At 38.3% G+C, this 14,802-nt stretch overlaps 1 protein-coding gene across 2 annotated transcripts in view; it reads left to right on the top strand.

The window, feature by feature from the left end:
* The first annotated feature begins 2,905 nt into the window (after nt 1-2,905).
* Nucleotides 2,906-14,802, top strand: part of DOK6 (docking protein 6) — a 252,646-nt gene continuing 240,749 nt past the window's right edge. For both annotated transcript variants that reach the window (XM_068671385.1, XM_068671384.1), the window contains exon 1: nt 2,906-3,296. In XM_068671385.1, the coding sequence (XP_068527486.1) occupies nt 3,231-3,296 (66 nt within the window). In that variant the 5' untranslated portion in view covers nt 2,906-3,230. The remainder of the gene's footprint in view (nt 3,297-14,802) is intronic.

Here is a 14,802-nt window from a genome sequence, read left to right as displayed (position 1 = left end):
CTTTGGCTCCCTTGAGCGTGTATCTGTTGCGTTTTTGAGAATATTTGCCTCCCTGAAAGTTCCAAGGAAAAAGAGGATAAAACATTTGGTGATGTTGCTTTGTGGAATCTGCCTTCTGATGCAGTGACTTTTGCAGCAAATACAATGTACAGATGTGTTATGAAGAGTTTTAGAATACCACTTTTATGGGGAAGCAACAAGACAGTTCAGTTGTCTTCCTGTGATTCAGAGTGGCCTTGCCGTGCATTTATGGCACAAGCTGCCCATGGGACCCATATGCAAATGAATATTTGATCGTTCTGTCTGGTGCCATCCAAAGCAGCTGAAAATAAATACCAGATGGATTGTCTTTCAAGCTTAGGCCAGCTAGCTTACGCTCTGAAGAATGCAAAATAAAAATGCTTTGCATTTTACACATATTTTGCTTAACTCTCATTGCATGTTTATTGCAATAAAGTAAATAATAACAATAATGATATGATTCATGCATGGTTTTTAATGAAAAAGACAATAACAATAATAAATAATTGTGGAAAAGCTGTTGAAAATTATTAATAGAGATATGATATGCCATCAAAACCATTTTTCATACATGTTGTATGAATATATATGATATAAGATAATATGCTAAAAAATAAATGACTGAATAGCTTTTGGAATATATTACCTTGTTCATTTTCACTACCAGAAAATTTTCCAAACAGCAGAATTCTGACAACAGGACATGCACATTAGTGAAGTGACACAAGTTCTGCTGTATTGTTGCCTCTTACTGCAGAGACTGAATAACTTTAAAATGCCCAGGAATGTATGTTCTAAAAGTGCTGCCTTTTTTGCATGATACACAGCACTATCTTACCATAAATAAATAAATAAAATTACTTTTTTTTTTTTTTTAATAAAACAACCAACAAAGAAACAAAAAAATCAAGTGTTGTCTTGCTGAGAGGAGGTGAGAAAGAGGGCAGAGACTGTATGTGAAACCAGATCTACAAACTGACAAATCTTTCAGTGTTAGTCTGCAAGTGAAATATCTTTTTGTAAATTAATTAAATAGGATTATGCACTTTTCTGGCTAGCAATTGCAAGAACATATTCCTCTCTTTTTTCAAGAGCTTCTGTACTTTAAACAATTACTAGTCTTATTTTGAACAAAGCTTATGTTTAATATGCTATGTGTCATGAAAGAATTGTTTTGTAGGCATATCACATTTTTTTCTATAAAATCTAAAATATTCTGATTTGACATGTGATATCAGACATTGCATAGGGACTAGTATTCTGCCCAAAGTAGAAGTTTAAACATATCCTTTTGACATTGCACTAGAAATAGCTAGGAAGTCACAAATATACTAAGTATTTTTTCTATGTCTTTTTTTTATGATCATATCTTTTATGTATTTTATGTAATTTTATGCTTATATAGATATTTGTTCTTGGATAAAAGTAATGCAGAGTCTTACCCCTAGCAGATGTCCAAAATTCATCTAATCAGGAAACAAGTTGCTAGGACATGAAAGGAGAGTCAATCTCTCATCTCCCTCACTGTTTACTAATTGATTATGGCAAAAGAATTCAGAACAAGAGTTATCCTGGTGAAAGAGAATTTTCTTGGCCTAGTATCATAATTTTTTACACTTGTTACACTTGGATAGAAAGCCAACAGCAGCAAGAGTCTTTAGATATCAATATTCTGATAGCTTTTTTTTTCTTTTGAGTGGGATTCTGGTAAGCTAGCAAGATGTTTTTATCACAGTTAAAAAATATTTTGGAAATCAGAAACATCAAGATTTCTCTTTTTATTTGCCTATATTTTCCCCTATGCACGTATGTATGGAGTGCAGTTACAAATCTTTTCCTCAGAATTCCATCAGCCACGTGGTGTAATGTTTTTTAGATTGTATTTGTTGCGAGATTCCTCCCTAGATGTAAGTTCACAACAAGACCTTTACTGAGAAAGTCAAATTTGCCAAAAGGTTTGACATACAAAAACAATTAAGTTATAACAAACTTCATAATCTGTTTGCTAAGAATACTATCGATCCAAAAAATCTGAAATACATCTGACAAACTCAGCTACAGAAATATGCTTCACCGCATTCCCAGTGGGTATAGCACTCATAGGGACACAGTATATGCTACAAATTCCTGACCCATAAAATTTAAGACAGTGGTGCACTTGGAAAGAGGAAAAGGAACTAGGAAAAGGACTTCTGAAACTTCCATTAACAATCTAACTTTTTCACTGAAAATGCTTATGGAGTGCATTTTTATGCCACAGTAGCAATGCACACTCTCTAACCAATCATTTGTAGTTTTTTCTTTCACGAGCAGTTTAGATTCATTCCTGTCTGTCCATTTCACATATAACAAAACCAAACACAAGCAGTTCCAATAGTTTTCCCTGATCTGAACAGTATAATTAATTAAAGGCATGGTCATCACTGTGGAGGGCACAGAATACCCATGTGTGGCAGCTCATTTATCAAGTTCAGAAGGGACTTGTGCTTTTCTTCACTTTTTATTTTTATTTTTTATCTATTATTTTTATTTTTTCCCCAAGTTTAGTAGTTTAAATCTTTGTGTCATTGAGACATCGTTAGACACCACATTTCAGCGTCTGGCAGGGAGGCACCTTCGTGGCTTCTAGCTCGCCAAAAAAATACCCTCCCGGGCCCTGTGTCCGCACGGATCCGCCACCCGGGCGGGAAATGTGGCCGCGGCCACAGGCACCCGCCTCCTCCCGCAAAGTCGGCACAACCGGTGCCGAGCGGAGCCGCTGCCCCCTGCCAAGCGGCAGCACCCGGGCTCGCCCCCCGGACAGCCACCCCCGGCCCCCCGCGGCCAGCAGGGCCGGGCTGGGGGCGGGCTGCGCGGCCGCGGCGCCGGGGGCGGTGTCCCCGCTCCGCTCCGCCCGCTGCCCCGCCCGCCGGGCCGCCGCCGGGAGGAGCGGTGCGGAGCGGAGCGGAGCGGTGCGGAGCCGGGGAGTGGCGGCCGAGCCTTACCCGGGCGGGCGGCCCCCGCCTGGCGCGGAGCGGGGCGGCGAGGAGCGGAGCGGAGCGCGGCGGCTGCCGCTGCCTGGATGCCAGAGGCGCCTCCGGAGCCGGCGGCCGGCGGTACCCGGGAGGGCCCGGGGAAGGAGGAGGAGGAGGAGGAGGAGGAGGCGGCAGAGGAGGAGGAGGAGGAGAAGGACTCCGGGCGCGGAGGGGAGGAAGCAGGCAGCGCTGGCCATGGCCTCCAACTTTAACGATATAGTCAAGCAGGGCTACGTGAAAATCCGCAGCAGGAAGCTGGGGGTGAGTGAGCTCTCCCTTCTCCTGCCTTGTCCGCCGTGGGGGCCTGGGGGGCGGCAGTGCCCCGGGCCGGGGCCGGCAGCACGGGGCGCGGCGACCTGCTGCTGCTGCCGCTGCTGTCGCCGCTGCTGCTGCTGTGCCTCCTGTCGCCGCCTCTGCTGCTTGCACTTCTGTAGGGGTCGGTGGGGATGCGCTGCCATTGCACATCGCAGGGAACCGGTTTCTCTCCGCTCCCTGCCCGCAGCATCCCTCCGCGGCGCCTTCCTAGGGCACGGTCCGCGGGGAGCCTCGCCCCGTCCCTTCGCCCGCCCGGCTCTCAAGGCTGGGGCCGGGCGAGCATCCATCCCTCCTCGGGCGTCCCTTCCCCCAGCTGCACCTCTCCGTGATGCCTCCAGCAGAGGCTCTGGGGGAGGGAGAGAGGGAGGGAGGCGCAGGCAGGATCTGTAGAAACTTTGTGCACGGCTCCTTCCTCACCCCCACAACCCTCCCGTTTGGGGAAAGGGATGCCTTTGATCAGGGCGAGGGCTGGAAATATCGGAGGCTCGTAGTGAAGCTAATAACTGAGGAAAGTGGGGAGGCTGGTGCCCAAGGACGTGGGGAGCTGGGGGTGGTTGGGCAGAGGGTGACAGCCAGCTGCAAAGATGCAAGAGCAGCTGTAGAAAGTGACAGCAGGCTGGCCTTGGTACCCACCAGGATGCTCAGGGAAGCCGAAGGTAACATCGCGTTCTCAGGCTGGCCACGGGCACTTTTGCTGATGGGGTATAGCAAGTCTTGGAAAGGCAGCAAAGTTGGAATAGAGTGCATGTGGCTGGGCAACGGCCAGCATCTCCTAAACTTCAGGCGCTCCCAGGACTAAGCTGTCTGGGTTTTCTTCTGCTCTTTCGGGTGGTGAGAGAAGGCTCCGGGGAGATGGAAGCCCCAAGGCCTCTGCTGCCTTGCACAGCTGCTGATGTTCCCAGTAATCCCAAAAGACCTGGCTCTGTGTGGGCTGGGGATCAAACCTGGTGGAGAATGGATGGGGTATGTCTTTTGGGCTCATCCTGTTTTATTTTCTCTGTGTGTGCAGAGAAGTGGAGGGTAAAAAGCACCTGCTTTGCCCTCCAGGAAGGTGGGCTGCTTCCCCCTGCTTTCCCTGAAACCCAGTAGAGCAGGGGCCATGTGAAACCTTCGCCCTCTGTCTCCCCCACCCTGCCCCACAAGTCAAGCAGAGCAAGCTTATCACAGTGCTAATGTTTATTTCCTCATCTCCACTCTCCTCCACAGATGCTGTGCTCTGCTTGCAGACACAGCATGCGGGATGGTGGGAGACTAATCATAAATTGACCTTTGGAGCGCTTCGCTGCCTTGGCAGGGTTGTTAATTCCAGAAGAACACTGAAGAGTTTGGTCCGAATCTTTAATAGTGTGAAGTCTGAATGTTTGAGGGAAGGTGTAAATCCAAAGAGAATGGATGCTCCCATTAATGATTTTTCAACCCAAAAGTTGCTTTATGCATCAGAGTCATGCATTTGTTTATCTGAAGAAACAATTTTTAAGCCTTAGTTTGTTTCTGGCAGACCTTTGCTTAACCTTTGCTCATTGTGTTTTTCCCCAGCTCAGTTGCTGGATGGGTCCAATACAAAGCAGTGGGATGATAGTTTCACATCACCTTGGTGTTTGTAGTTGAAGGCAGTTGATCTATTTGATTTGCAACTCTGTAGTTGAAGGTGTCTCAGAGTCCTTTAAATGTGGAATGGTGTATATGCATATATCTATACATGCAAATACATATATACCTTTGCGTATAGCATATATGCAACAAATGTGGAGTTCATATTACAGCAATTTTGGACAATATTTGCTGACTTCTGAAAATGAAATTGTGAAAGCACTGGTATTTCATTTTGGCACAGCTTAAAGTAGCTTCTAGTCATACATCTGATTTTTGGGGGGCAGAACGAGTAACTGCATTTTTTGGAAGCAAATATTATTTATGGTCAAAAGGATTATTGTACTTTTGCACTAAAGATAGTGAAACAGTTTGTGCAGTGTCTATGGAGAATGTTCTCCTATTGAAGAGGTGTGCGTGGGGTGACAATTCAGACCACAGCCTCAGGCAGGTGGTAGTATAAGCTTAAATATGACATATGGGGATGAATAAATCTATTAAGTACAATATAAAATGGATTGTGTTTTATAGAAAATAGCATCAAATTCAAATGAGATGTGATGGTTGAAAGGTATGAATATGTGTGTATATATCCATAGCTAATTGGATTCTGGTGACTGAATTTCTAAATTAATGCATTTTTTATTCACCAAGTGAAACATTAAAGGTTTGTATTTTTCCCCTTAAATCTGTCTCCTAGTCCAGACCTTAATGAATTACACTAGAGCTGTCATAATGTAGGTGAATGCATCAGCTTTCATGGATATAAATGTCTGTTAACAAATATTTTTAACTTCCAGAAAATATTAAAAGTGGGGAAGGGAGTTATGGGTTCTGCAAATTAAGGATAAGATCACTTAGTAAATACACTTATATCGCTTGCTGTTTATGTTTTATTCTTATACACTGGGAGTTATTGATTTTTTTTTTGTCATAATAGTCTACATTCTATGAATATTTTGATGTCTCCTGAAAAGTAGATTAGAAATTAGAGAGCCAAGGTGACTAATGCCAATTGTAGTGCTATACTTGGGCAATAAAACTAATTCTAACCTTTAGGATGGTAGCCAACTCATGATGGAAATTCTTCCAGTGCAGCTTTTATTCTGTCGTGTTTTGTGACTGAGGGAGCCCTGGCTGGGAATCAAAGGGAAAATACTTCAGTATAATGTAGCCTGTGAAGTTTTAGGTACAACTGAGTGACATAATACTGTAGAGCAAAATCAGATAGTGTATTTCATATTTTTTTTTTGTCTTGGGGTGAATTTTCAGATAGGATTTTATTTCCCCAAAATTTATTTTTCAAAAACCTTAGTTGTTAGGCTTCTTCTGTGTGCCTCCCTTTATTGATTTTTGTACTTAGTAAAATAGAAACTCTTCAGAAGTTTTTTGTTTGTTTTGTTTTTATTATTAACATGTCACATGTTTACTTTTGATTTATTATGGGTATGACTTGCAGTAAGTTCACTTGTTACCCTGGCTACCTACTCCCTACATGTACTCAAATTAGATTCATACTATGAGCAAGTGCTGCCTCCAGTCATGGAGGATGGACAAATGTCCATTCTGAATCGAGCAGTCAGGACTCGGAGCTATTTAAGATTAACATCCTAATGTACTGCTGTATATTTTCTGACAGTCTGGCATTTTCCGGCAGACCCCGTTATTTTGATATTTTTACATTGTTTCTTTCAATTTAGGGTTGGATACTCAGCACATCAAAATGAGGAGCTTTATCAGCCTCTGTTATTGTTAGAAGCTGACATCTGCCTCCTCTGGGAATATCATGGTTTCTGCTGTGGAAGTGTTAGGCCACGAAGAAATATCCAGTCAGTTAGACAACTTAGATTATCTCCTTACTTTTGTTAAGCATGGGCTGTGTATAAAATAGCTGTATGGTGCCTTCATTAAGTTACTTCAGTATGTACTGAAGCCTACATAATGTTCCCTCTCACGTGTATACTTGCAATGGCTCTATGAAGATGTCATGTATCCCTGAAATTTAGAAATTGTAGTCAGTGAGGATGGCTGTAATTAAAACATCTTAAGAGCTAGTTTCCTTGTAGCCTAAAATATGTCTTTCTTTTCAGTATTCTGGCATTCCTGTGCTGTTTGATGTTTTGCTTTTCTCTAATATTACATAAAGGAAATACCTCATTCTTGCAGCCATTACATTTGACCTGTGTGACCCTCTTTTGAAATAAATTTGATTGTAATGTGGTGTGCTGTTTAGATCAGAATAGGTCATTTGTGTAGTGTGGAGTAGGACTGTGCTGCCTTTGTTCTTTTGGAGTCTTTCATAGTTGTGTTACATTAAAATTCATATGACACAATTTTATACTGTGCTGGCTGTGCTCATAGCTGAAACTTTCCTGTAGCAGATTGGAATCCCTTTGTTGTCTCCTAATAAACTAAGTTGCAAGGATTTCATGCCTAGCTGAAGTGCTGTTTCTTAGAAGGAAAAGTAATTTGATGTCACGTTAGGAAGTCTAATTAAAAATGAGTGTTGTGTCACTTCGGTAGTCTTGTTTTGACCCAAATCAACCTTCAAAGTCACAGTCTTTTTGTTTGTTTGTTTTCTCCTTATTTTTGGCACTCCTTGACTACAGAACAAAAGAATCCCATCTAATGGAAATTTTTACTGAGTTGGTGAATAAATCCTGTTTTTTATGTATTTCCACATACCGAGTAGAATTATTTCTTCATTGGTTCAACTTATACTCTGCTTCTGCTATCCAAAGAGAAAATTGTACCTGCCAGTCAGTCTTGTTTGAGTAATAAATAACAGGATGTTGTTAGTCATCAAATGAAAAGTTTTACTGTATAAACTCCCCCGCTTTTAACTATAATTTTAAGTCATTATAGGTAGCTTTCTGGAGAGAAGCATAGTGTTTTTCCTTCTGCTGGTAACACTGATTGGCTGAAGACAGGGTTAACCATGTTACAGACATGAACCTCTGACTGCGGCTTAGTTCCTTTTGAGCGCAGTATGTATTTTACAAAATCCTAACATTTAATTGATAATAAGTAATATTGATAATAATAATTGATAGGGTGAAGTAAGTGAAGGGATCTGCAAGGACAATCTGTGCCCTAAGTTTGAGGTTATGTTGATTGATGACAGTGGCTTTGCAAGTGGGTTGTGATGAATACAGGGGACAGAGCAAGGGTTCTTCATGTCCTCTTCTGCTATAACAGCTATAAGACAAACAAACAAACGGAAAAGCCCAAGCAAAGAGTGCAGCCTGGAATGGATATCCTTTCCATAGATTATTTTATATTATTATCTATGGCAAATCTGCTTACCCTTTTTGAAGGCACTGAGAATGGCATTTATAACTACATCATAATATGTGACCTAAACTATGCATTACATCTCATAGCATGAAAATAATTCAAATGAGACTTTAAGAACTTAATTCCTATTTATAATGAATTTATTTTAATTTCAGTAAAGCTCCAGACCTACAAGATTTCGATGCAAGATTCCTTCCATGTAAAGGAGTTCATTTTTCATGCTAGTTCTAGACAACCTAAGATAAGGAATTAAAAGGATTTCACTGTAATCCATTAAGGACGCTAGTCACACTTACTACTTAATACTGAAAGTATCATTTTAAATGCCAATAATTACTGCTTTCAATACTTTTTTGTGCTATAGTTACATGATTGGTTTTGCAGAATTAAATAGAAAATATATGGATTTCCAATTAGGTTATTATGGAAAGAACAGTCATTTTGAACTTTGGACCAGTTCTTATTGATTAAGCATATTGTGTAGCAAATTGAAAGAAATATCTTGCGGCATTGTAAACAAGGACAAAAAGTCCAACAATTTTTTATTCTAATGTTTGTGTTTAAAGAAACTCATGAGTCAGACTTGTATTAAGTGCTTCTGAGTTGCTGTTTCCCAATTGCTTTTCTTGATGTGCTTTTTCACTTAATTCTCAAGAGGTCTGATAGCCAAATATCTGTAAATTTCATAATGGATGGGCACTTATTTAAACGGACAAATAGTTTCTCTGTGGCAGGTAGCATATTGCTTCCTTGTTATCAATGGATTATAAATGCTTCTATTTTTACTCTTGTGTGTAATACCATTAGCCTCAGTGAGATTAAACCTTAGCTGTATGAAGACTACGAGATGAAGTGTTTGTAGACTTAACATATGCAAAGGAGGAAGGTCAAGGTGGTCACATTTTGTTTAGATTTTGTATCTCTTGGGAGACTATAGCCTTTTATTTTTATTATTTTTTTTTTTTTTTTGTTTAGTAGTCTATCATTTTTGTCCTATGGCAGACATTAAAGACCTGATCAAAGACCCTGAAGTTAATTTAAAGAAACCCATTAACTTCTGTGGCTTTGGTTCAGAATCCAAGAGGGAACGTTAGCTGGATGCATACAACACAAATTTTCTTGTTATAAAATGCCCTTCAAATCCTGCTCAAATGAGTTGTCCTTTCTCAAATCAGTAATTATGGAAGGAACATTCTCTATGAATCCTGGAAATACACAAGGAATTATTCATGTCATTACAGTAGTGAGTTTTCTTCCCTTTTTTTTTTTTTTTTTTTTAAATAATCTTGCTTCAAATCATTCATTCAGATTTTTGCAAGCAGTGCAAAATGTTTTATAGCAGTTGCCTAGCAACAACATACTCAGGCAACAGCATATGTGAATCAGTTGTTAGTTATACATTATATATATATAGCTATATAGGGAGAATACATTTTAGATAAGTACTAATGAGAAATTTCTGGAAAAAGAAAAAAAACATACTATGAAACGCTGTTAATTATTTTAAAGACAGATAAAGGTTTTTGTATCTATCATAGCCTCAAAAGTTTGTCTTATAGGATGTGTAAAAGATCTGCTGGTTGAACTGCTTTTCACAGATGTCATGATATAGTTAATATGCAGTCATAGCAAGCAATTCTTTGTTGAAGGTGAAAAATATGTATGGATGCTGATTTATATCCCTCGCTGTTCTTTAAATTAATAATGTGTTCTCAAATAAAAACTTTACTGTATGCTGTAACCTTTCAACTCTGTTACATTTAAAATAATACTTGCAAAAGCTGTGCTACATTTTGTATTTTTCATCTCTTCAATTTGCATTGCAGCTTTAAGATTCAGAAAGATACTGGTGTTGTATTTTAATTGTCATTTTGTTGAATATTTTTTTTCTGGATAAAATATATTTCAACTCTAAACACTGGGAAATTTCTGTACTGATGTCAACAAAGGTAAATAAGGAGATCTTTAAATTTTACGGAGAAAGTTTGTTTACAATAGGACAAATTTGCAAACGTAGAAGTTGAGAGAAAGCAGGGTTTACTCTTTCTTAACACTTTCCTACCACATAAATGCCTTTTGTTTTAATGTTATTTATAAATTAATGTTACTTCCAGAATATTCAGAATATATGCCCATGGATCATATCTGAGAAGGAAATTTGTGTATTTAGTGCAGCTAGTAAGTAATTTTTAGAACTGAAAGCCTTGTACAATTTGAGATTTCCAGATACTGAAACTTTCAGATGGTATGAAAATTGAATCTGCTGACTGCAGGAATACTTTCACTGATTAGGGTAGGCAGTCTTTCTCAAAAAGCTGGGACTAGAACTGTGAAGAGTTTTGCAGATGAATTGAGTTCTGAGTGAGAATGAATATTGAGTTCTACTTAGAAATTATGGAAGAAAAAATTATGCAATCTGTAATGTTCTGATGAAATATCTTTCTTTCCAGTGAACCCTACTACCAAGTAAGTCTTACATATTGCATCTTTTTTAATAACAGTAATATGTCAAGTGATGTTGCTGTCCTACTGAGAGGTCACAAGATCATACAAATGGAGCCTTGTTGTATGTAGTGTGTTTAAAATCTTTTGAAAGATTGCTTTTCTCTCTGTTGTTCAGCTGCCTCACTGGCCCTCATCATCCTGTTTACCTGGATGGAAGTTTGAGAAGTTTTGGTGTTGGTCAGGTATTAAAAACAGAGCATTTTCTCCAGCACCTGGAGAAAAAAAGATACAGACTACTGTGCTGGGTCTGGCTGGGATGGAGTTAACTTTCCCTGCAGCAGCCCATACAGTACTGTGCTCTGCACTTGTAGCCAGAACAGCATTGGTATCACACCAGTGTTTTGTCTTTTGATGCACAATACTAGCACAGCATCAGGACTCCCTCCGACCCCCCAAAAGCCATAAGGCTGGGGGTTGGCAAGAGATGAGGAGGGGACTAAGGCAGCTGACCTAAACTAGCCAAAGGGATATTCCATACCATATGTCACACTCAGCAATAAAAGGTGTGGAAGGGGAAGGAGAGGGAGGTCTCTTGTGGAAGAGCCTGTCCTTCTGAAGAACCGCTACACATATTGAGGCCCTGCTTCCCAGAACATGGCTGAACATCACTTGTTGATGGGAAATAGAGAGTAATTGCTTTTCTCTCTCTCTGTGCTTCCGCATGGCCTTTGTTTGTTTTTTTTTTTTTTTTTTTTTTTTTTTTGTTTGTTTGTTTGTTTTTTTTGTTATGTTTGTATTTCCCCCTCTTTCTCTTCCCTTTAATTAAATCATCCTTATCTCAAACCTTGAGCCCTTTGTGTCATATTTTCTCCCTCTTCGAGAGAGCAGCTGTGTTGGAGTTTAGCTGCACACTGGAGTAAAAACACAACTATCTTCCTCCTGAAGGTACAACTCTTCTGTTTGTTTCTCTAAGTTTTTCATTACAAAAAGAAAAAGTTTAATATCAAAGGTTTCTCATTATGGTATAAACAAATTAGAACCAATAGTGAGCAGGAAGCTCATCTTAGTTCTAATGCTTTCTGCTCTTTGTTTGTTGTGGTATATTTTTTTAGACATTGTTGCTCCAAGGTACTCTGTGCTCGGACGCAGTTGGTGCATTCTTTGTTTTCATGATTTTTTTTTTTCCAACAAAAAGAAAATAATGTATGAAGTCAGACAAAATAATAACAAAAAAAGGGTTTTCTGAAGAAGTAGTCATAATTATTGTTTTCATCTCCTGGAAAGATGAAACTACATTTGTGGATGGCATCTAGGTATTTATGATAATTTATTATAACTACTATTTTTATTTATCTAACTAGTTGTAGAGAATACAGTCTGATAAAGTGTTTACTTGATATAGTAAATGTATTATCTAGCTCAAGTGTGATGAGAGAATCAGAAAAAATACAATATGTGAGGCCTCACTAAGGAAGGAGAAAACTTCCATTTTAACTGTAGTTGAAATGCTAAATTATTAATCACTAGGTTAGTATGCTAATAATAAGGTACTTTCAGATGAAATCATTTTGCTGATGGAAAGTAATTTTTGTTGATGTAGTTAGAATAGTAGTCTTTCTCCGAATGATAATTATTTTTCTTCTTGAAACTGTACTTTCAAACTGTTCCTATGAATACCTCAGCAAGATGAGCTTTCCATATGAGAACAGAAAAAGAACTGTGTTTTTGATACCATAAAAGCAAGCTATAGCTGTTCAGTTCATGGTCCTTTCAGTTGCTAAACACAATCAGATCACTCTGAGTTCTGTAGCAGGCAATGAAGGTCCTCAGCTTCTCATGGAGTATAGTTCTTAATTAATGTAAATTTTGCTATTGATTACATGAGGCAAAATACATTAGTCATATTTTGTATTCTAATATTAATGATTGTTGCTTTTAAGTTGCTTACTTAAAACAGTATTTACTTACTGTCTAAGGAAGATTGACTTTTCACTTGGGATGACTTATGTTTCTTATCTGAGAATAGATTTATGAATAGACTTATAGAATAGACTTATGAGCATCAAAGATGTATTTAATGCATAGTATTATTAATCTAAGATACATTTTTTTGAACTCCATCTATATATATTGTTACTGATAACACTAAAAAGATTGAGACTTATAAGGATGCAAGTGGAAGAAGAAAAACTTTTTATAAGCAAGCTGTTTTTTGCTTTTCAGGAGACTTTTTTTATCTATATATGCATATAATATATATTATATTATAAAAGAACATCATTATTATATAAAAGAACAACAATATCCTAAGATAAGGATATATAAGGGTAATTTTCCATAATTGTAGCAAGAAGTGTAGTAAAGAATATTTTTTTCTGTAGTTGTATCTAAAATTGCAATAGAGCTCTTTGGAGCTCTTTGCACTGTTAATGAAATAACCTCTTTCTAGAAAACATACCTTCATGCTTACACATTGGATTGTGTGTGAGAGGAGTTAAATTTTAGTCTTTTTCAGAGATAGGATTTGTAATCTTGAGCACTTTGACTCATTCCAGCCTTATTCTCAATTATACTAAGCCAAGTGTACACTGCATACATTAAATTTAAACCTGAATTAAGGCCCCTGACACTGCCAGCAGAGTGAAGAATCCTATTAGTGTAAATGGGAAACAGGCTTTCTGTACTTAAGTTTTCTATCTGTAAAATGAATATAATTTCTCTTCTTCCACCACTTCTTTATTTTGTTTGCTTAACTTATAAACTCTTGATAGATCTTATTTATATATGTAGATTGGCTCACACTGATCATGGCAAAAAAAATGTTTGATGTTACCATGGTATAGAAAATGTCAGAATAACTTAAAATTTATTTTTAATAGTGTGAGTCACAATGACAGAATGGTCAAGGTTGGAAAGGATCTCTGGAGGTCATCTGGTCCAACCCCCTGCTCATGCAGGAGCACTTTTGGTTTGAAAATATATTTAATATAATTCTTCTTTAAAATGGCTCTTTTTACAGTCAGGATTTGTTCAAGTGGCTGTGTTTTTTGTTTGTTTTTAGTACGTGTATATTTTTTTCTCAGATCTTGTTGATACGAGACATTGCTCATCAATTTTCATCTTAGAACCATGTGTCAATGACAGCAAGGCGAGGAGGTCTAAAGCTGATAACTCCAATAGGAATTCTGTCTCTCTTGATTTATTTGACACACAGTTGTAACACAAATTCTGAAGTCCTGGATGGTTTCACTTTTAAAGGTGGATATCACTGAAAGTGTTAAAGGCACAATTATTCACATGTTAACTGGCAGAATAATTCTGCAAGCTGAATCTAGACCGTGAAGCAATTCCATAACTGCTAGGGTTACTGATCTGCAATTGCAAATGTAAATGTCTGACCTCAGACATAAATAAATTAGCAATATTTGTTAAATGTATATGACACACAATGGAACAACCTCATTTAAAGGTGGGGTTAACAGTATTCCTACATTATCTTTTTCCTTTGTTAGTGCAGTGGTCAGACATTAGATACAGAGATTTTCTCATCTCTAAATTTTATTAGTTGCAAGTTTTTCCACAAAGCACTTTGAAAAATTTATACCCTCTAGCCTTATGTGAAGCTTTATGCTAAACTAAATTGTAAATTTCACCCATAAATATCTTGGAGCTCAGCACAGGGAGATTATATTTCTATATTGCATAGAGGTAGGTCTGTGGGACTACATGCAGTTTGTGGGATGAATCAGTTGAGTCTACTTGCAGAAGTGCCAAATACTTTGACTAAGGAAATCTATCTACACAATTACACAATTAAAAAAAAAAGCAAATGCAGAATTGTTTAATGAAAACAAATGCACAAGAGATAAAAAAAAAAAAAAAGTTGTTCATCCAGAATAGTAATGCCAACGTGAGCCCTTCCAAAAGAAGTGTTGTAATAGCCAGTGTTATCAGGGTACTGGTTTGCCTTTAATCGTGTGTGTATATATGTGTATATATATATATATATATATATATATCTTTCTTCAGCCTGAAATCCCTGAAAGATTTGTATTCTCTTCAGTAGGTCTTAGCTCAAAGCAAAAGATTGAAAGGATACTAGGTAGCTTTTGCTAATATG

This window comes from Anas acuta, chromosome 2 (assembly GCF_963932015.1).
Source record: "Anas acuta chromosome 2, bAnaAcu1.1, whole genome shotgun sequence".
Classification (NCBI taxonomy): Eukaryota; Metazoa; Chordata; class Aves; order Anseriformes; family Anatidae; genus Anas; species Anas acuta.
The sequence above is the reverse complement of the archived record's forward strand: the minus strand, read 5'-3'. Positions and strand labels throughout refer to the sequence as shown.